The sequence below is a fragment of the Aythya fuligula genome, chromosome 8 (genome assembly GCF_009819795.1).
Source record: "Aythya fuligula isolate bAytFul2 chromosome 8, bAytFul2.pri, whole genome shotgun sequence".
NCBI lineage: Eukaryota > Metazoa > Chordata > Aves > Anseriformes > Anatidae > Aythya > Aythya fuligula.
Genome location: NC_045566.1, coordinates 19,415,506 through 19,435,957, shown reverse-complemented (window position 1 = coordinate 19,435,957; position 20,452 = coordinate 19,415,506). Strand labels below are relative to the sequence as shown.

Genomic DNA, 20,452 nt, shown 5'->3' with positions numbered 1-20,452 from the left:
ACCTTCCCTTTCAGATTCGAGTCCGGGTCAGTAACCTGGCAGCAGTGAAGGGTTTCCCAGTGCCTAAATGAAACAGATTTGGGCTGTAAGCCCTGACAACATGGAGCCTTTTCCATGGAAAAGGAATTGTGCACTTTCATACATGAAGATGGCAATTGGTAACTGCTTAAAACCTGCTTCATTTATGTGAGCTCAAATAGCTAAGTGGGAAAAGAATATTTTATTTATTTTTGTGTGTTGCAAAAGCAATGTATTTACGGGGAATACGCTGGGATGCTTTGCTAGGCTCCAAGCTTTGACGGACTGTTTCAGCAGGTAAGGCGCTGAAGAGCGAGCACAGCTCAGGCTCGCGGAGGTGTAATTCTGATTTTGGCGAGATCAGCGCGAGCTGGGTGAGCAAAGCGTGGCCGCATCGCTCCGCCGCAGCGTTACAAACACGCGTGGCAGGGGAGAAACCGCGGCCAAGGGAACGAAGCGGGTTCTGGTGGGCAGAACCGAGCGCGGGGACTCGGTGCTCTCCGGTGCTCCCAGCCCAGCCGCCCGCTCCTCCTGTCAGCAGCACCCCTCCGGCTCGGGACCCGCAGCCTGCAGCCAGCCCCGGAGCCCCCCGGGCGGCGCCGCGCCGCGGGTCCCCGCCCTCCGCCTCCCCTCCGCGGCCGCCCCCGTCCCCCCCTCCCCGCATTCCAGCGGCGGGGCCGGGCCGGGCCATGGCGGCCGGGGGCAGCTCCCGGCCTGCCCCGCGCCGCCCGCCCGCCCCTCGGCAGCTCGCCCGGCTCCGCCCGGCGGCGCGGCGCGGCCCGGCCCAGCCCGCAGCGGGAGCAGGGCGCGAGTCGGCGGCTCGGAGCTGCGCGGCGGCCCCAGGCAGCCCCCGCCGCCCCCCGGCCCCCTCGGCCCGAGCCCCGCCGCCATGCGCGGCGGCGGGCGCCGGGCGCTGCCGCTGGTGCTGGCGGCGCTGGCGGCCCTGGCGCTGCCCCGCGGCTGCGGCGCCGCCATGGACGAGTGCGCGGAGGAGCGGAGCGGGCGGCCGCAGCGCTGCATGCCCGAGTTCGTCAACGCCGCCTTCAACGCCACGGTGGTGGCCACCAACACGTGCGGGTCGCCGGCCGAGGAGTACTGCGTGCAGACCGGCGTCACCGGCGTCACCCAGTCGTGCCACCTCTGCGACGCCGCCCAGCCCCACCTGCGGCACGGCGCCGCCTTCCTCACCGACTACAACAGCCAGGCCGACACCACCTGGTGGCAGAGCCAGAGCATGCTGGCCGGCGTGCAGCACCCCGCCGCCGTCAACCTCACCCTGCACCTGGGTAAGGCGGCGCGGGGTCAGCAGCCCCTCGGGGGGGGAGTCGCCGAGGGGTCGCTAATTAACCGGGGTAACCGCACGGCCCCGGCGTGCCGCCCGCAGCCCCCGCCCCGGAGCCCAGCGACGCGCCTCGTCCTGCAGACAGCCCCGCTTGGGGTCGGGGAGGTGGGCGTTGGGCTTCGGGACCTTTGGGTGGGATGCGCCCGTGTCTCATGTGATGGAGGCGAGCCGTGGGCTCCCCTGGCAGCAGCGCCTGCCGGCTGCACCCACCTGCAGAGCCCCTCGTGTTGGGAGCGCTGCGATGAGCACACCGGCGTTACCGGGGCTAGGGGAGCGCGTTTGGGTTAGGGCGGGCAGTAACATCTCTTTTTCTGCTTTAGTTTTTACTTCTTGTACATCGGGAATTGTTATTCTCGTCATTGGAGAAAGCAGTAAGCTAAGAGTTGATTTAATTTATTAATAGAACATCATCATAATCCTTTATATTAAGGTAAACCTTAGATCATCATCATAACCCTTTATATCAAGGTAAACCTTAGTTTATAGGCTTATCTGCATTACTGCTGCATTTGATCCTGTGCAGCTCTGTGTGTGTGTATCATTTGAAAAACAATCCACTTTTCTAACATACTGGAACAAATGATGTGCTGTGTCCCAGGCTTTGAAGAAGTGTGCTTGTGTCTTTCATGAAAACACCATCTTTAAAACATCGCTGGCAAATCAATATTGTGGCACTGCAATGTGGTGTCTGTCAATCACATGGGTTTCGGGTTTGTCTTAAGGGAAAGCTGCCTTCCCAACTATGAGGTACTTGCTCTAGGCTTGATGGTGGCAGGAGTTAATTTTAAGAAGACTTAATAGCGAAGTGTTAAGCTACTTATGCAGGTGGTGTTGTATGGTTTTGTGAGGCGTTTGGGGGCATGAAGCCCTTCTACACAGCTGGTTCTGCATGATCTCCAAGGACCCACTTGATGCTGCAGCTGCCTTTACTTTTAAAGTGCTGCTATCCTGGCTGCTCAGCACTGCTGTGTGCCCCTTCAGGGCTGGCAGCATCCCCTCTGTGCCTCCAGCTTGCAAATGCTGTCCTGCGCTGAGTTTCTGCCAGCTTGGGATGTCTTGATTAACGTACAATGATGTTCGGCCTGTGCAGAGCAGGGTAATGTTTTCCTGCCACAGCAGAAGGCAAATAAGAGTTGCAAGGCTGTTGTCAACATGTGAAAGCAGGCTGTTGGGCCTTGTAACTTCTTTGGAAATTCTAAGAATTTACACGTCAAGTTTAAAAACCTTAGCTTGGGAATTGGATGCTAGCAGGCAGCTTGGTATAGAGAATAGCGTGGATCAGCATTATGAAGTTGCAGGTGTGTGTGGACAGGAGGTCTCAGCCCAAAAATTATGATGCTCACAGAAGAGAGGGGAAATTACCACCCCTTCTAGAAATGGCTATCAGCAGTCATAAATGCTTCTTATCTTCGTATGAAAGAGCACCAAGGCCCTCCAAGTAAGAGCCTTTCCCCGAGAGCTCTGGAGAAGTGAGCGTGTCTCTGGTTCGCATGTAAGCGAGCTGATGGGTGAGAGCAGGAGCGCACCGCCATGACCTTCCCTTCCACTTTCTTAAAAGCATCCCCTTGCTTCCTCCAGCTGCCAGCTCCTGAGGCTGAGTACTTTCTATCTGAGCCTTGCCCAAAGTAATCTTCCTTTTTTCCAGTGCCACCCTACCCCCTTATTCCCATGCATTCCAAGAATCAGGGACTTCAGGGAAGTGATGACGTCTTTTAAGCTGAGTGTGGAAGCTGAGACGCTGCGATGTGTAGGTAGTTGTCTTTGCTTGTTTCTGAAGTCAGAGTCCCATCGTTTTTACAGCCTGTGCCGTTCACTTCTGCTTGCAGCACTGGGACAGTCCTGGCATCTCCCCAGCACTTTGTGTGCACGTTTTAGTACGGCTTTGCTAGTTAGACCCCTCATGCAGCAAAACAAAGCCTTGGGGTAAAGCTTTAAACACTGGAAGAAGAGGACAAGAAGAAGTGTGGACTATTCCCGGTGCTGGCAAAGGCTTGGTTCCAGCTGTTGGGATCCCAGCATTTCCTTCCTTGGATGAAGGGGCAGCATCCATCCTCGGCACACCGGCAGCTTTGCTGCAAGCAGTCCTGCTTCTGTCCAATCTTCCTCTGCACTGTCTGTTGTAACAAACATGTCAGCTGTGTTTGTGGGGCTGGGTCACAATTAGAGCTGAGCCCTGCTGCTCGTGGCTTCTTCTGAAATCCGTGCTGCAGGCTGGTCTGTAAGCACCCCTCTCCATGACGGTCGGCATCTTGTCAATGTAAGATAAAGAAAACTCATTAAAGCCCCTGGCTGTTAGGAGAAATGGGTTGTGAGGCTCCTTCACCTCCCCCTTTTCTAACCGCTCAGTCCTTTATTTGGCTTTGAGGAGAGTACCGATGCTTGGTTATATATACTCTGCCTGCGAAGTGTACTTTGGGGCATGACTGCCATTTGAAGGCATTTGCAAGGAAACCTAGGCAAGATGCCAGCTTTTATGTTCAGCTTCAGTTTGATTTGCCAGTTGTTTGTAGCAGAAGAGATTTTTTTTTTTTTTTTTAAGCACAGAAAGGCAGCTTTTTTTTTTTTTTTTTTTTAAAGGAAGGGCCACAAAACGTGCCCTAACTCAAGTATTCAGTTATGCAGCTGGGAAGCAAGCAGTCACCGCAGGTTGTCCTGGTGAAACCTTGCAGGCTGGCCGGGCGCTGCCTTCCTAGGAAACAGGCATGGAACTAAATCAAGCAAGTGGGTTGTTTGCACGTAAAGGTTTGCATAAGGAGTTAAAACTAAACCCTGAGAAAAGGTGATTGATTCATTGGCAGAGTGTTCCTAGCACTTACGTAGGCACTCCAGGTTTGTGAGTGCCCAAGTACACTGTGACTCCAGCCTAAGATCCTCCTCAGTTACTAGTTTGGCTTTCAAATTAGGGCTTTTAGGGGATGCTCTCACTACCTACTCAGGTGAGAGCCTACTCAGCAAGCGGGCTCACCCAGCATGGTGCTGGTTATTCCCAAACAGCAGAGCATGGAGGGGGCAGGCTGAGGAGCTCAGTTCCTGACCCGCATTACCTTCTGCAGGGGCTTTATCCTGCATCTATAATCTTTCTTCAGTAAAGGTTTTTTATTGTGCAAGCCATTTAATTTGGAAGAGTCCTCTGTGCCGAACACAGCACCTTAGCAGTGCAATTTGTTGGGAAGTCCTCGGGAGACGTTGTTGGACCTGGGCTGGGAATGGCTTGCCCAGTGCTCCAGTGCCTTCTCTGTGGTATTTGCAGAGCCCTGAGGGGACTCTATTTTAGTTGGCCTCACAAAGGCTTGATTTACATTTTGCAGGTTTCAACATGAGTAGTTAAGAGATCAGTTTTTTTAGTGGCCAGCAGTTGTTCGGTGCAGTTATATAAAGTAGCTCTAAAGCTGTTTATCGCTACTCACATACTCCTTAAATTCCAAAGTTTTCTCCAATTCCTCTGTCCTGCGTCCTTCTTGGGATGCTGATGGCAGTGAGGCATTTGGGAATACTATACATGGCAGAGCACTTATTTTAGGGGATGGAGCGAGCTGCGATTGGGTGGTGTTTCTGCAGCAGAAATAGCTGCTATTTGTGGTGCTTGCCCTGAATTGCTGGAAGGATTAATCACCAGTTTTGACACAGACACATAGCTGTTTTTGTAGTTTTAAATCTTGGAAACTATTGTTTGCTGAGCTTACTGAAAAATTTCTGGTTTGCTCAGTAGCATTTGATTTGCAGCCCAAAGCTCCAGGGGGCTGGCTTGGCCTTGGCAAGGCTGCAAGCAAAAATCTCGGGCCGCTGCTTTTCATGGAAATGAAGAATGACACTGATCTGCAGCCTCTGGTTTACCATAATACTTAAACTGCAGCATAAAGAGCATAGCGTTGATGTCCTTCATTATGCAGCTCTTGCCAGGGCAGTGCTGGTACCGCTCATGTCCTTGGGGCCCCGGTGCTCTGATTGCTGCTGCTGGTAGTGCTGTGGTAGCTCCCGCGCGGGCTGGCTGCTGTCTACCTGTGCCTTAGCTGGCATGTGGGATAAAATCAGGTCAGCCTACGCTTATGTGTCTCTTCTTCATCGAGTCTTGCTTATTAGTGGCTAGCACAATGCATTTTAAAGTTGGTTCAGAAAATAACATGAGTTCTGTAACTGCCCCGTAGGCTGCAGGAGCTGTGTGGCCTCAGCTGTCCTGTGGCATAAGCCTGGTTTTGGCCCAGGCACGGTGAGCCCAGGGAAATTCACTGGCTGTAGGTGAAGGACAAGCATGGGTGGGTGCCTGTGTCGAGGACCTGTGGCAATGCTAGCTCTGTTCCAAACTCGCTGTGATGTTTCAGCAGCTTAAGGCAAAGGCCTTCCCTGAGGATGGACTTGGGGTTGGTTTGTCGGCCCGTGGCAGCCTGTGAGCGGCGTGAGATTGAGGGCGCGTTGGTGGTGGTCTGCCCTGCGTGCCTGTGAAAGCAGGTGCATTATTAGACCGTGTTTGCCGTGTCTTGTCTGCACGCTGGATGCGACCGACTGCTCTTGGGTGTGTGAGAGGGGCCCGTCCCTGTTCTGCTGCCGTCACAGCGACTTCTTTCTAGAAACGTGCTCGTGCGAGGGCGGCGTTGGCCATCCCATCGGCACCGACGAGTGCTCTGGCTGGGTGCTCAGCACACCCTTTGTGCTGTGAGATTAGAAAGCTGCTGCCCGCAGAAGCGTACGGCTGTCAAGCGGGGCCGTGGGGGTGAGGCTACCTCCCACAGCCTGCCAGGCCACAGGTACGGGCTGGTACCGTGCTGTGAGCCTTCACAGGGGGCACTGCGTACTTCTGAGGGAGCACATCGCAAGTTCTCAGACTCTCCCCTCTACAGAAGCTCCTACAGTGGTGGAGATTTCAGCTGCAAAAAGGAACAGAAATGGTAAGGAAACTTTATTTAAGTTAAATGCAAACCACCCAGCCTCAGTCTTTAATCTCTTTTCTGCTGGTCCAGCCCTATTTGAGAGATGACTTAAAAAACAAAAACCCCCAAGCCCCCTATGTATTATTCAGTAATCTTCAGCATTTTGTTTTGAAACTGGGTGGCAAAGCTCTCCTGGTTTCCATGCTTCTACTTGTTGCAGATATTCCAATGTGATAGTCATCAAAGAGAAGTTTCCAGTGGTAATCATGCCTGCAGTTCTGACACAACACAGCTGTGTTCACTAATGGAGAATTTCAAAATTTCCTCTTTCAGAAATAGTATCCAAAAACTATTATAGGATTTTTTTGTGTGTAGGTAAGCCAGTATTATCTTGTTATATAGGAGGCAGAATTCCAGATAGCTTTAGGGTTTATCTGTGCATTTGTTTTGGGGCATGGTTGTTTTGTGGGGGAAGGGGAAGGTTTGTGAGCTTTTTGGTGAGGTGGTGTAGTGAGATCTTGCAAAGACATGGGGTTTGTGGATTTGTGGATCAGCTCTCGGTAGTGTTCTTGTCTTTGTTGCAGAGAGAAGTACTTGGAGAACAGTTTATCTGGCCTTGCTTTGCATTGCGTGCCACATCTTCTGGGAGGGCAGCAAGGGAATCCCCCAGTTCAGCGTCAGGGGCGTGGGATGCTCTTGAGGGAAGGCTGGGTGCAGAGTTGGTCCCAACGCTGGGCAGGCTGAGCTGGAAGGGGGGCTCGGCCCTTCCTGACAGAAAGGCCAGCTACATCTTGGGAATCTTCTAAAAACAAAACACCTAAATTCCATGACACATCAAGATCTGCTTGATGACAGGGCTTGTTGTTCCTTGGCCCCTCCATGTCTAAGTGGACGGTGTGCGCGCGGCCGCATGGTTTCTCCGTGGCACTTCTTCTCTCCCCTGTTCCAGGGCCGAGTGAACTCGGCAAAGTCTCAAGTTGGCAGCAGTCCAGTTCTCAGCAAATTGCTTTCATCTTGTGATTTATCTTTTCAAGGTCTGCTTTATAGCTCAGCCTCCTTGGGCACCAGAAAAGGCCTGGTTCTGCCGTGGTGAGCACCTGGCACGTGGGCTGAGTAATTTCTGAGGGGGGAAAAGTGCCAGGGATCCTGAGCAGATTTGTTGGTAAAAAGGATTTTCTTTCCTTTCCTTGTATATTTTGCTTCAATGTATATAGTTTTGGAAAGCAGCTCTTTTAATTCAAAGATAACGTCTCTCTTGGGGCTTTAAGGAAATGGTTGTATCGAACCTCTGTCTTCAAGAGGGATAAGCAGTCCCTTTTTGTGATACTTTCTTATGCTGTAAACTAAATGCTCCGTTTGTGTTGGTACTATCTCTTACTGGGATTAATGGGATGAAAAATCATTCCCTTCTGGAAAAATGCTTCTTGGCATCATAGCGTTAAGTAAAATTGCTTAACTAAGTGAAAAGAAATCTTTCTTGTCCAGGGACTTCTGTGGTTCGTTTCCAATTATGTTGGTTATTTATGGTCCTTTCATGTGCAGTCCTCTGCATGTCCCATCCTATGGGATTTTGTGTGGGATGTTCTTCCCGACAGTCCCCTGCAGTGAGCTAGGCTGCACAGCCAGTCCCGGGGGATGAGCCCTAGAGAGGCCACACTGCTGCCTGTGAGCTCCCGAGCATAGTTTATTTGTGGGTATCCTGCATATCTGCATCTGCTGGAGCCGGTACTGCCTCCTTGCTGTGCTGTGCACGGTGTGGTCCAGCTCTCCCTGCTCTGGTTCTGGTGCTGATGCCTCCCTGCCACTGCTTTGGTGTCTCCTGTGCTTCAGGACCTTCTCTGGGTTCCTTGGTGGGTCGGTCTCCTGGCTCCCACTAGCCTGGCTTGAGGAGCGTACTGCGTGCAGTTTTGCAGTGCTGAGTCACTTGCTTGATGGAAGTTGTGAATGATCTGGTGATTCAACCACATATGGTTTCTCTCATCTTCTTGCTGACCCCCTGTTGGCTTCACTCTTGTGTTTTCTGGCCCCTCTCCTCTATCTGCCCCTGGCTTTCTGTTCCTTTCCTCAGCTCCTTGCAGTGTGCCTGGGCTTTGCTTCCCTCCTGCTCCCATTTCCCTGGTGCTGATGTTCATGAGCTGTGTAATTTGAGGGGATTCCTCACACCTAGGACACTCTGAGTGCACCGTAGTTGGATGCCCTAATGTTCTTTAGTCATCATTTCATCATAAAACCTCAGCTCTTCTCGCTGTTGATTCTTAATGTGTGGAGGGTTAGGAAGAAGATGTGAAAAGCATGAAGTGAGGAGATGCTGGGCCACTCACTGCAGGAAGATCATTGAGGTGCTTGAGCGAGTCCAGAGAAAGGCAACGAAGCTGGTGAGGGGTCTGGAGAACAAGTCTTCCGACGAGAGGTTGAGGGAGCTGGGATTGTTCAGTCTGGAGAAGAGGAGGCTCAGGGGCGACCTTATTGCTCCCTATAGGTACCTTAAAGGAGGCTGTAGCGAGGTGGGGGTTGGTCTGTTCTCCCACGTGCCTGGTGACAGGACGAGGGAGAACGGGCTGAAGTTGCGCTAAGGGAGGTTTAGGTTGGATATTAAGAAAAACCTCTTTACTGAGAAGGGTTGTTAAGTTGCCCACGGAAGTGGTTGAGTCACCATCCCTGGAGGTCTTTAAAAGATGTTTAGATGTAGAGCTCAGTGATATGGTTTAGTGGAGGACTGGTTAGTGTTAGGTCAGAGGTTGGACTTGATGATCTTGGAGGTGTCTTCCAACCTAGATGATTCTGTGAGACTTGGAAAACCCTGAGCAAGCCTCAAGACAGGGAGGCTGAGCTTACTTACCTGGGCACTCGGACAGTTGGGCGTCTGTGGGAGCTGACCAGGCGTAGGCTTGCAAGCGTTTCTTGCTAGCCATGCAAATGCTTGAACTCTGAATAAACCAAACTCCCGTGATCATTCCCTACTGAATGAAATGCAGCTTTCTGCCTGCTTTACCTCCCAGCCTGCTCCCTGCCCCCCAGCTCCTCCTCTCCAGAGATTTCACGCTGCACTGGGAAGGGATGGATGTTCAGTGGAGGTCGACCGGCACTCTGCAGGCATGAGTTAACTGGTTAAATTACTGGCATTGCACATCACTGCTCTTCTGCTCTCTGAGCAGAGTGACTCTGCATACGTCTGTACGTACACGCTGCCACTTTCTCACACGGAATGGCTTTTATCCATTGGTAATTTGTCTGAAAACATTGAAGTCGGTTGTCGTGGTGCCAGTCCTTGACTTCTGGTTGGGAATGGAAGCTTGTGGTTTTCGTGAGGGATTGATATTTCATATGGTAGTAAATGCCTCTAGGAAACAATGAAATGACTTGCAGAGCTACTGATCTGAAACTAGAGCTCTCTTGCAAGTAATTGGTGTCGTTTATTATCCTAAAAGGGCAGTTATAAACAATGCATTTTTCTTTTCATGGGTAAATTTCTAAACACTGGAGATTTGAGGCTACTGGATGAGGAAAAAATTACTAGAAGCTGTCTGAGTAGATGAGTTTAAAAGAAACATTTATTGACCCCATCATTGGCGTTCCCCATCATTGGCATCCTGTGTGGAAGGTTTGATGTGTCACTGTGAGTCACCATAGACCTTCCCAGTCCTGCTGCTGTGAACTGTGTGTGAACTGCAAACATCTGGCTGAAAGCCTCGGGGAGGAGACCATATCACTCATCTACCCAGGGCAAACAGGCAGGAGTACTGCTTACAACACAGCTGCTTTGGTCAGTTTGAGGGGTATTTTCTCTGCTGCAGATTTCTTCCTGACCTTACTTTCCTGTACTTCCATCCCTCATAAGGTGCAGGAGCTGTGTAAGAATAAGTCCATATCAGCTTGGGAGGTGCTGGAAGGCCAGAAATCCCAAACTCAGAGCATCCCAAGTTGGTGTGCTCTGTTGGCACTGCTGCCAGCCTTTATTTGGGTGAGGATTGCACAACTTCATGAACTGTCCCCCAGAAGGGACTATTAAAAGGTATTTAATTTGGTATCCACTGATACATTTAGAGAGATCTGGGAAAATGTGTTCAACTCTCTATGTAGGTAGTGTTGGGGAAGATCATCAGAAGATTCCCCAAATTGGGTTTCTTGCCTTGATTCTCTGTGAGTACAAGCCTGGCAATAAAAATCCTGCTTTTTGATGACAAATCATATTTTGCTCCTAATTCGTAGCACCCAACAGTAGTGTCTGAAAACGGTCTGGAGAAGCTGTGATGCGGCTGCAGCTCTGGCTGTTGAGGAACATTGCAGTCACCAGCAGAGGTGAAATTTTTGGTCACACCAGGGAAGGAACTGGTTTGTTTTTTGGGTGTGCTTGAGTAGCTGGCTCTGGTCTCTCCATACGTTTTAACCAAGTTAATGTTTATTACTGCCCAGGATTTGGATGCGCTGCTGCAGCCGTGGTGTGGTCTGGGCTGGTGACATTGATTTCTGTGCACACAGTGTCAGTAGCTATTGCATGGAAGAGGCCAGAAGTGTTCATAGGAAGGGAAGCTTGGTTCTTCCTATTGCAAACCTTGTACCAACTGTCTCCTCGTTAATTTGTCTGCGAATTAATAGCCTTTTTCATGTCATCCAAGCCGTCTGTTTTGCAACCTCAGGGGCTGTGGCATTGTTCTGTTGTGGAACGCTTGGTAGAAAATTAACATGCTGCTCTGGCAGATGGGAGGGACCCTGTTCCCCAGCCTTTCTGTCACACAAATCCAGCTTTTCTGTTTCTTCCCCACCCCTAAAAAATCTACGTTAACTTGAAAACAGTGGGAGGGAATTAAATGTGTTTTGAAAGGGTGATCCCATGGGCAGGAGTGGTATTGAGTGCTTACACAGTGTATAGAAAGGGTTTGTGGGAAGAGAGGTTGTTCAGCAAAATGAATGCAGTTTAGAGTTGTTAATCTGTGTCATTAGCACTGTGTACCAGAAAGTTTAAACTCTGCCTGACTAAATAGCACGACTCTTTGAAATTCACAGCAGTGCTGGCAGCCCCCTGGCTTTTGTCGAGCCCAGCAGTCCTGTGCCCCATCCCACCGCAGGAAGCCATTGGTGGCTCTGGGGAAACCATGAGAGCCCGGCTCCAAGAAACCTCAAGCAAATGAGTCGGTGTCGCCACCGGACCCACAGAAGGTGCAGATGTGAAATGAACCAACCCTCGGCTCCCTCTCAAGCTCACTTTCACGTCTGTGCTCCCTGTGTGTAATTAGCACAGCGCAGGAAAGCTTTCTTCATCGCCCCCTCTGAGGGTTGGTGCGTGTCCCGACTTGTCCAAGAAATCTATTGGTAATAGTCCAAAGCACAAAGGGAGCATGAAGCACGTCCGTCTGTGGACGTGTGCCATCTCCAGAAGCCTTCGCCTTGTGCAGGTAGTTGTGCTGGCTGCCCGCGGTGCTTCGAGGCAAGCTTGTCTTGAAACACGTGGTTGTGGTCTGTCAGCTTTTGCTCTTCTCGTGCTGACTTCTGAAAGCCATTTTTTTTTGTCACAGGAAACTCAGCAGAAAAGTTAATTGATTGCTAAAATGTTTTGCTTGGCAAGCGGGCGCAATGCCTGTGAAGGGCGTTTTAAATACAGTGGCAGCTCATCAGGTACGTGATGCTTGGCCACCCCTTGGGTGAGAAGTGGCTCTTGCTTCAGGTGGTAGCACAAGGTGTCTTGTCAGGTCTGAAATAATGACTGCCTCACCGTGCATTTTTAAAAGAGAAACAAAAAATACGTGCCTGTGTAGTGGGTTTATGTGGCAAGGTTTCGGTAGTGGGGAGCCATTGGGGTGGCTTCTGTGAGAAGAATCCAGAGGCCCCTGGTGGAGCAGGCTGTCCCCCTGCAGCCCATGGGTCCCACATGGAGCAGATCTCCACGCTGCAGCCCGTGGAGGAGCCCCCAGTGGAGCAGGTGGATGTGGCCTGGAGGAGGCTGCGGCCCATGGAGAGCCCCTGCAGGAGCAGGCCCCGGGCTGGAGCTTCAGCTTGTGGAGAGGAGCCCACGCAGGAGCAGAGGGTCTCGGGGGAGCTGCCGCCCACCTGTGGGGGACTTGTCAGGAGCAAACTGCTCCAGCACGGATGGACCCTGTGGTATGGAGCTGTGTGGGAGCAATTCTTGAAGAGCTGCTGCCTGTGGGCAGCCCCCGCAGGCTCAGTTCAGGAAGGACGGCATCCCGTGGGAGGGATCCCACGGGGAGCAGGGGCAGAGAGTGACCGTGAAGGAGCGGCGGAGATGAAGTGCTACGGACTGACTGCAGACCCTGTTCCCCTGCACCGCTTGGGGAGAGGAGGTGGAAGAGGGTGGATGGGTGAAAGGTTGTTTTTTTTTTTTTTCTTTGTTTTTCAGTTCTCTAGCTTGTTAGTAATAGCCAATAAATTTTACTATCTCCCTACTCTGAGTCTGTTTTGCCCATCATGATACTTGTTGAGTGATCTCCCTGTCCTTATCTCAACCCTTGAGTCCTTTGCTTCATATTTTCTCCCCCTTCCTCTTTGAGGAGCAGTTGAGGTGGAGTTCAGCTGCCCACCTGAGTAAAACCACCACATCTTGGTAAATTTTCCAAGTGTCCGGCCCTTCAAGATAGCTGTGAAGACCACTTCTGCCTTCTCAGATGTAAGCTGAGTGGTGGGGTATACCTTGAGCCTCCAGGACAAGCAGTGATGGTTTGAGGTATTTTAGAGTCGAACATCAAAAGCTATCACACAGTTAATGATAAACTAGTTAAACTCTAGTAGCAGAGACCATTGCTTTGAAGTAGAAGTGAGCATTTGTAGTTGAAAGAACGTTTAAGTCCTAGCTTAGTGTACTTTTTTTTACATCCCTGAGAAAAGTATGTTTAAAGACTTAAAGAGTAGGTTTCTTAAGCTGTTGGAAAAGATGACTTGTCATTCCGAACTGGCAATTAAAAATGAATCAATAAATAGTTGGTACATCATTCCAGGAATGCCTTCCATCCTCATGCCTAAAGGACATACACCGCTTCTTCTTTGAAGAGCATTTGCAAGGTAAAAAACAAACAAATCATCGTTAAGCTCCTCCAAAATTAAGTACGAGCAATAAGGATGCTCTGTAGGAAGCCTGGGCTTTCACTTCTGGCTTGAATAATGGACAACGTTCATGAGTTGCTCAACTCCTCGCCCAGGCTGTACCATTTTGTGTTGTGCACCTACTTCTTTCCCTTCCTTCTTCCCCAACTCCCGCAGTTTTTATGCTGTCTCTGCACTCAGTTACTGTGACAGCACATTGCAGAGCAGAAACACTGCGCAGTGTTCCCGCAGTGGCCTTGTGCTTTGTTTTGGAGGCAGGAGGTGAAGGTGCAGTGTCCCTGTGCCACCAAGGTACTCCTGCTGCTCTGCTGGGGCTGGGGGCACGGATCTGCAGCCCTGGGTTGAGCCTCTCAGCTTGTTTCATCAAGTCCTAGTGGCTTCCTTGATCGAAAGATAACCTTTTTGGTGGGTTTGGAGATAAGGGGATCACTGCTGCAATGTGCCTGGGGCCATGCAAGTGCTGGCTGAAGGGGAAGAAGTGCTGGGAATGCACAGCCTGCGGCAGGGACTGGACACAACTTACACAAGTTTCAGCCGATTTTGGAAACACCCTAAAGTGTGGTGGATTTTTTTTTTTTTTTTTACAAAGAGCCTTGCAGTAATTCTAATCAGAAGTGAGCACTTTGGTTTATGTAAAGCTACTCAGAGTTTTTGATGCTCAGACTTCAGTAAAAGAAAGAAATGAGCAAGCTAAAATTTCTCTTTTGGGCCTTGCCACAGGGATGCAGATCATTCAGCTGACAAACCTAGGAAAAAGGTTGAGATATTATAGGGCCTTTCTGGGGAAGGGTTTTCATAAATAAAATACGCATGTTTGTGTTCTGACTTAAACACAGAATTCTTACATAGTTTTACTTTATGTAAAACATCTTCATTTTAGTTTGAGATTCAGCTGTCCTAGCTTGTTCTAGCTGACTTTGCATAAGCAAACTTTTAAAAATTAATAATCCATTAAAATAAGTGGACAAAGTGATATTTATGCAGCTGTTTGATGCTCTGGAAAGCAGATTCAGGGGCGAAGGATTGATCAATAGTGTCTCTTTTAAATCTGTTCATCATAATTAAGATGAATTGATGTGAAGACTAAACCTAATTTTCATAAATAATGCTGAAGTATCAGCTGGTGCATCCAAATACAATTACATTTATACACTCATTTTAATATTAATAAGGTAATGACTTTTTTTTTTTATGGGCTAAGAGCTTCTGTAGTGATGGATGAGATAAAGCCCATAAAAGCCTCCTGTGCTGCTGCTTGACAACACCCATCCCAGAGCCAATCAAACTACTGAATGACAGACAGAGCCTGGAGATGTCTGTTGTGTCTCAGTGCCTTGGGTTAGCTGCTTAAACAGCTCCTGCAGAATTACTGTCAGGCTGGCCAGGTTGGTGCTGTGTCAGCATTTCTTTTATTGAAAACCTTCCCCAGGGATGCACGGCTGGCAAACCCATCTTGGAGGACACAGCCCTGCAAGTCTTTGTAGAATACAGATGCAAAACCAATGGCCGAAAACATGCTTTTTGGGCCAGAAAATGAGCGGGATTCATTAGTCTTAAGGAGAGTATTTTTTTTTCTTTTTTTCTGATGCAACTTTCACCTACTTAATTTGTGGCTGCCTGGAGGGATGGAAAAGGAGCTTAGCATACCTTAGGGCTTTACTTAGAGTTCTCCATTTATGTGTCCTACCCACACAGCGATGAGCAAGAAAACCCTTAGAGCTATGAATTTTTGTGCAGGTATGCAGCAGCTCCTGCCCAGGCCACTGCAGAGGATCCAGTGGCGCTGAGGGGCAGGCCCTGGCTCTGTGACCAGAGGCGCTGTGCCGGGAGCAGGAGCCACCTGCCCGCTTGGGTTCCTGGGTTGTGAGGGGCTTGGATGGAGCACACACCCCGACAGCTTTCATTTCTGCACATAAGGGTTGTATATGTGTAGTGGTGCCTGAATCATGGGAGCAAGTGCTCTTCATTCAGGTTACCAAAGACTTCTTTGTAAGTGCGGGCAGAGTTTTGTAGTGCAGCTTTTTTTTTTTTTCTCCTTTCTTCTCACTGCTGTGGATGGAGGTGAGCTGTCAACTGTCTCCTGTCTGAATAACACTTGAAAGCTGCCCCAAACGGCCTTGGTTTGAAAAACAGTGCGAAGGTGTTGGGGCATTCAAGCCGTGGGGCCACTGTCATGCTGCTGCTGGGGGTCCTGGGCCCTTCCTCCCTGCTAACGGGAGAAACCTCTGCATAAACTTTGTTTTTAGATGTGCAATGCGTAGTTTCTTTCCACTGCAGCAGGCTTGTGACCGTTTTAGGGCAAAGTGTCCTCAGTCTGAGCGTGAGCTGAGTTCAAGCTAACGCTTGTTCGCTAAGGGTAGTCTGTGCATCCATGGGGGCTTCCAGGTGTTCTTGTACTGCTTGCATTTACAGCACAGTCCTCAGCATCCTAAAGAAAATTCAAGGCATTAGGTGCATCTATGGAATAACAAGCTGTTTAGGATCACCCTGCTCCCTTACAACACCCATTCTCTGTGGCAGCCATGCCAGGTGACGTTTGCTCCATGGCACAAGCATATTACACAGGAAACTTTGTGTTAGGCTCAACTCTGTCACCTGCTGTTGTGCTCCCAGATGATCAGGCATCAGTTTTCAGCATCTGTCCTGTCTCCGAGGCTGCCATGTGATGCTTGTTCAGGAATCCCTGTGATGCATTTGGGCTGCTGGAGGTTACAGCTTGTGTTCATGTTAATTGGGTTTGCTCTGAAAAAGTTCCTTCAACTCCTTCAGTTCTGTTTCCCTTAGATTTATTAAATAGTTGTCCTGTGCACAGATGGAAAATGTTAAAAATAGAAGTGCTCAAGGCAGGGCTATTGTTTTGGTGTTGACAGGCTTGCTGGAAGCTGATGCATACTGTGTATTTTAAGAAGTGCTGCGTTTTTAAGATCTCTCTGATGTCATCTTGACCCAGCACCGAGGAGCTGCTTTTCTGCGCTAAGAGGAGACCATCTTTTGGATTCGCTACCCTCTCAGTGTGCTGCCACCCATTATGTAGGCCAAATAGTCCAAATAACAGACAGCTCAGGATTTCTGAATTACTTCTGCCTTTTGTGATGAAGAGGACACCAGCTGTAAAGATAGTCAGAAGAAGAACCTGAGATAGTATCTGAGGCACCAACTGCTTTTTGGTAACTTCTTCCTCTGCTGAAATCCTTTTTTCCTTGTTTAATCACTCCGCAGGCAAGACTATAAATATAAATAAATAAAATACAAGTAATGATAAGACGTGGCAGCAGCTTGGGTGAAGACCTCCCAACTTAGTCCTTCCCAGTAAAGTCAGCTGCAGAGGATTGAGACAAGGTTGGATCACCTTGTATCCATCCTAGAGTAGAACAAAATGGAAGGAAACCAAAGCAAATAAGTGAGTTTCTATGATTCCCACCCCTCCACCACCTGTCAAAGTAGCTGTATGCACTAGAAAAAATTAATTTTTCAGGACCCCAAACTTTACCAAGCATGCCCCAAAGGGAAGGTGAGCATTTCAGAAGGGAAGGAAAGGCAGGCAGGGCTGCTGCTTGGGACTCAGTCACTATGGAGCTGTGTCCCCAAATACAAACTGAAGCCACAGGCAGCCTCGCCTTGGCTGTTGCTACTGCAGAGAAGAGCTTCCAAATGTAAACAGCGCCCGAAATGATGGAGGAAGTTTCCTGTTCCTCCAGTCTGAAATTGCCTTCTTCATAGTAGCTGTCAGCTGTTGGTATCTGCCTTTTGTCATCGCTGAAATCTAAGGGTGACCACACAGATTTTATTGTGCTGTTGCTGATTGCTTCAGCAGATATATAGGCTTATCTCAAGCCTGCACAGCACTTGCCAGATATTATTCTGTACCCAGCTGTCTCCTCCACAGCTGTGAAAGTCATCTGTAACTCGTGTGGAACCACACTTCTGCGAGAAATTAGGACATACGGCAAACGTAAGGGAAACGTAAAAAGCTGCTTTTTTTTTTTTTTTTAGCTTGCCTAAAATGGTCAAAGAAAATCCAGTCTGGTGAATGTATAGTTGTGGGAATAAGGGAGGCTTTTTGCTGACATTCAGGTTTTTGCAGTGTAGCAATTGCTCCTTTCGTTCTTTGCATTGCAAGGGGTTTTATACCCCTCGCCCCTATTGTTAAGATTCCCTCTATGTTCAGTCTGATTTAATAGGATCTGCTGACTTTCAAGATGCAGTCCAGCAGAATGTGTGTTGACAAGGAACAGTTAATTTTGCTTCCTTACCCAAACTCTGCATTACATGTTAGGACTAGGATACTCTTTTCCATATGGCTCAGTAGCACCCTATTCAGTGGATGATTGTAGTAACATAAAGAGATCCTAAAGAAGCATGTGTAAAAAAATGACCTTATAAAAATAAATAACTGGGTCAATGTCATTTACTGGTTGTGCTTTATTCCAAATGTGGGAAAGTTCTTTATTTTCTTGGACGCAGCAGGTCCGTGACGGCACAGCAGCCTGGTGGGATTGCCCCCATCCTGACTTCACAAGGTGCGTAGCCAAAGTGGGCTTATGTTCGGATGGAGCGCACATGCTTACTTTCTATCTTCAACAATTAATTGCAAATGCTGGCGAATTATCTTAACGTTTCTGGAGGCTAATGGAGACTAGATTTTTTTTTTTTGGTGAGAAAACACTGTTTCTTTTTTTGGAGTTCAAGTGAGTATCATGCTTCTGTAAGACTTTTTTAAAAGTTTCTATTTCTCCTTGTGGAGAAATAACTTCCAAAATGTTCACTGTCATAGGTCACAGAATTTCTGTGCTAAATTGGGAATATAGCTGGCAGCTGGCTTATTCTCAGGGAATTTTTCATGCCTGGTTGGTGTAGAAAGCTTCAGATACTTAGCTCTGGGGGGGATAAAAGCTTCTTAGTTGTGTTTTTTTTTTTTTTTTTCCAGTTACTTGGTTTTTACTTTTTAAGTATTTTTTCATGGCCTTTTCCACTTCTGTGGAATAAATTGAGACTTGAAGTGGTTGAACTTTAGCAACGACTTGGTATTCAGTTTCATGTTTGCATTGCCTCTTGCGTACAAGACTCCATTTCCTCTTTGTGTTTTTTTTTTTTTTTTCTTTTTTCCCTGCCAAACCCCCTTGTTTCAGATCTGCTTCCTGCTTGCAGCTTTATACCAGCTTGGGAATCTTTTCACAACCATTCGTTGCTTTTGGTGTGCAGCAGAGGCACAACCGCACTGGGTATGACTTTTTTTTTTTTTTTTTTAAAAAAAAGATGAAACTCTGTCAGTTGGATATAGCCAAGTTTTTTCAATGTTTTCCCCCAGCATTTTGCACGTAATTATTTTGTGTGGTTGGAAAGAAAAAAAAAAAAAGAGAGAAAAAGATTTCAGAATTTTTTTTTCTATGGCATTGTGGCTAATCAAACTTTTTTAAGAAAAAAAAAGGCAGAATCAGAGATGAGTGGTCTTCACCTGGCTGCTTGCACTTGCATGCGTCCTCCAGAGCTGGATGGCCACATAAGGGGATGTGGCTTCTGTTGTAGAATTGGTAGTAGGAAAAGTCAAGCTGCTTGTCATGCCTTCCTCTCTTGCTCACCAGTGATGGGTGTCACCCACTAGTTCTGTAGATTGTGTTTTGACTTCCAGTTTTTAGTTCTTGTCCCCAGTTATTAAATGGATACCTCATGTAAGACTTTCCCAAGGTGTCCTTCAGTGGTGGTGCTGGGATCCCCAGCCAAACAAAGCACTCTTAGGCACATACATGTTAAACTTCTCCAGTCTCTGCAAAAGTACAGGCAAACAATTGGTGGCAAAACCCAGAAAGGTGACCTGGCTGATCCTATTGTTTTCAGGGACTGCGGCTTTCCTGTTTGTGCATCCTGGCTTTCAGATGTTCATCCTGCTCTTTATGAATGAAGTGCTTTTGCATGTATCTCAGGGTTCTTGCATGTTGCTCTCTGTGCAGTTTTTGATTGCTCTCCTGGTTTTGGAAATGATCACATCAATCTGTAAGTGGCAGAGAGAAACCTCCCCTTGTCTTTGAACATGTAAAAATACAGCCCTGGCAAACTTTTTTTTTTTTTTTATTTTCCTTTCTGGAACAGGAGGCCATTAGAGAAATGAAAATGGTATTTAGTTGCTTTTCCTATTTTTTTTTCCAATGATTTATATCCTGAGTGCAGCACAGCCCCTTGAAATGAGGGTTTGCAGAGCTAGGAATTGCCAGAAGCTGATGGTCATCCTGTTTTTCTGATTGAGGCATTTACCTTGGAGATGAATTCAGATGTTTCCAAACTCTGTGCTGAATTATCAAACAGTGATAGGAGTAAGTAGTAATTGGTAATTGAGACAAACCTCTCTGCTGTTACAATGTGATACAGCTGGAGGTTGCATGAGAGTGAGGAGAATGTAAGCAGTAGTCTATAAACCACTCTTGGAAGGCGGTTATATTAAAAAAAAAAAAAAAAAAAAAAAAAAAAAAAAAAGCTTTGATACGTGTATTTCAGGAATTGACCTACAGATTCATTACCTTTCTATGCCATTGAGAGGCTTCATGGCATGGTAGAGAAGTAGAAGATTAAACTGATGGATGCACTGGTTGTGAATCAAAGGAGGAAACTGGTGGTTCCTGAGTTTGTGTTCTAGCTCTAGGGATGCCCTTAGGACTGTCTAGTGACCTGACATCCAGATGGTGTTTCACCTTCAGATCCACTCAGGGTTTTGGTGAAGGAAAGTTCGTGATTTGTTGGCAGAGCTGGGCACGACAGAGAGCTTTGTTCTAGGACAGAGATGCTCAAATTTCTGTTACGGGGACTCCATCCTGCAGCTTTACCAGAGCCACCCATGAGTGCTGCTCTGCTTGAGGGCTTCTATCTGGAGCTACTGCTCCTGGGCAGACTTTCAAACCTCAGGCATGCTACAGGTGTGTACTCTTTAAAGGAAAACTTCATTTTCCACTGAAAATAGCGCATGCGGTTTCATTTGCAGAACTGTTTGCTCCAAAACTGATTTTTTTTTCCAGAGAGCAGAGATAGCAGTGGGCTCTCAGCTGGATGCTTCCTTTTTTACTGTCCAAAGAGCAGGCCGGAGTACTTTCAACTAAGTGAAGTTTTGCCAAAATACACATTTTTGCTTAAAGCAATATATCACTAGGAACACTTCTGGCTTTCATGCTTTAGGGAAAGAAGTTGG

At 48.2% G+C, this 20,452-nt stretch overlaps 1 protein-coding gene across 1 annotated transcript in view; it reads left to right on the top strand.

The window, feature by feature from the left end:
• The first annotated feature begins 907 nt into the window (after positions 1–907).
• LAMC1 (laminin subunit gamma 1) overlaps positions 908–20,452 on the top strand; it is a 62,318-nt gene continuing 42,773 nt past the window's right edge. Inside the window, exon 1 of the mRNA XM_032192485.1 lies at positions 908–1,304. Coding sequence (XP_032048376.1) covers positions 908–1,304 — 397 coding nt within the window. The remainder of the gene's footprint in view (positions 1,305–20,452) is intronic.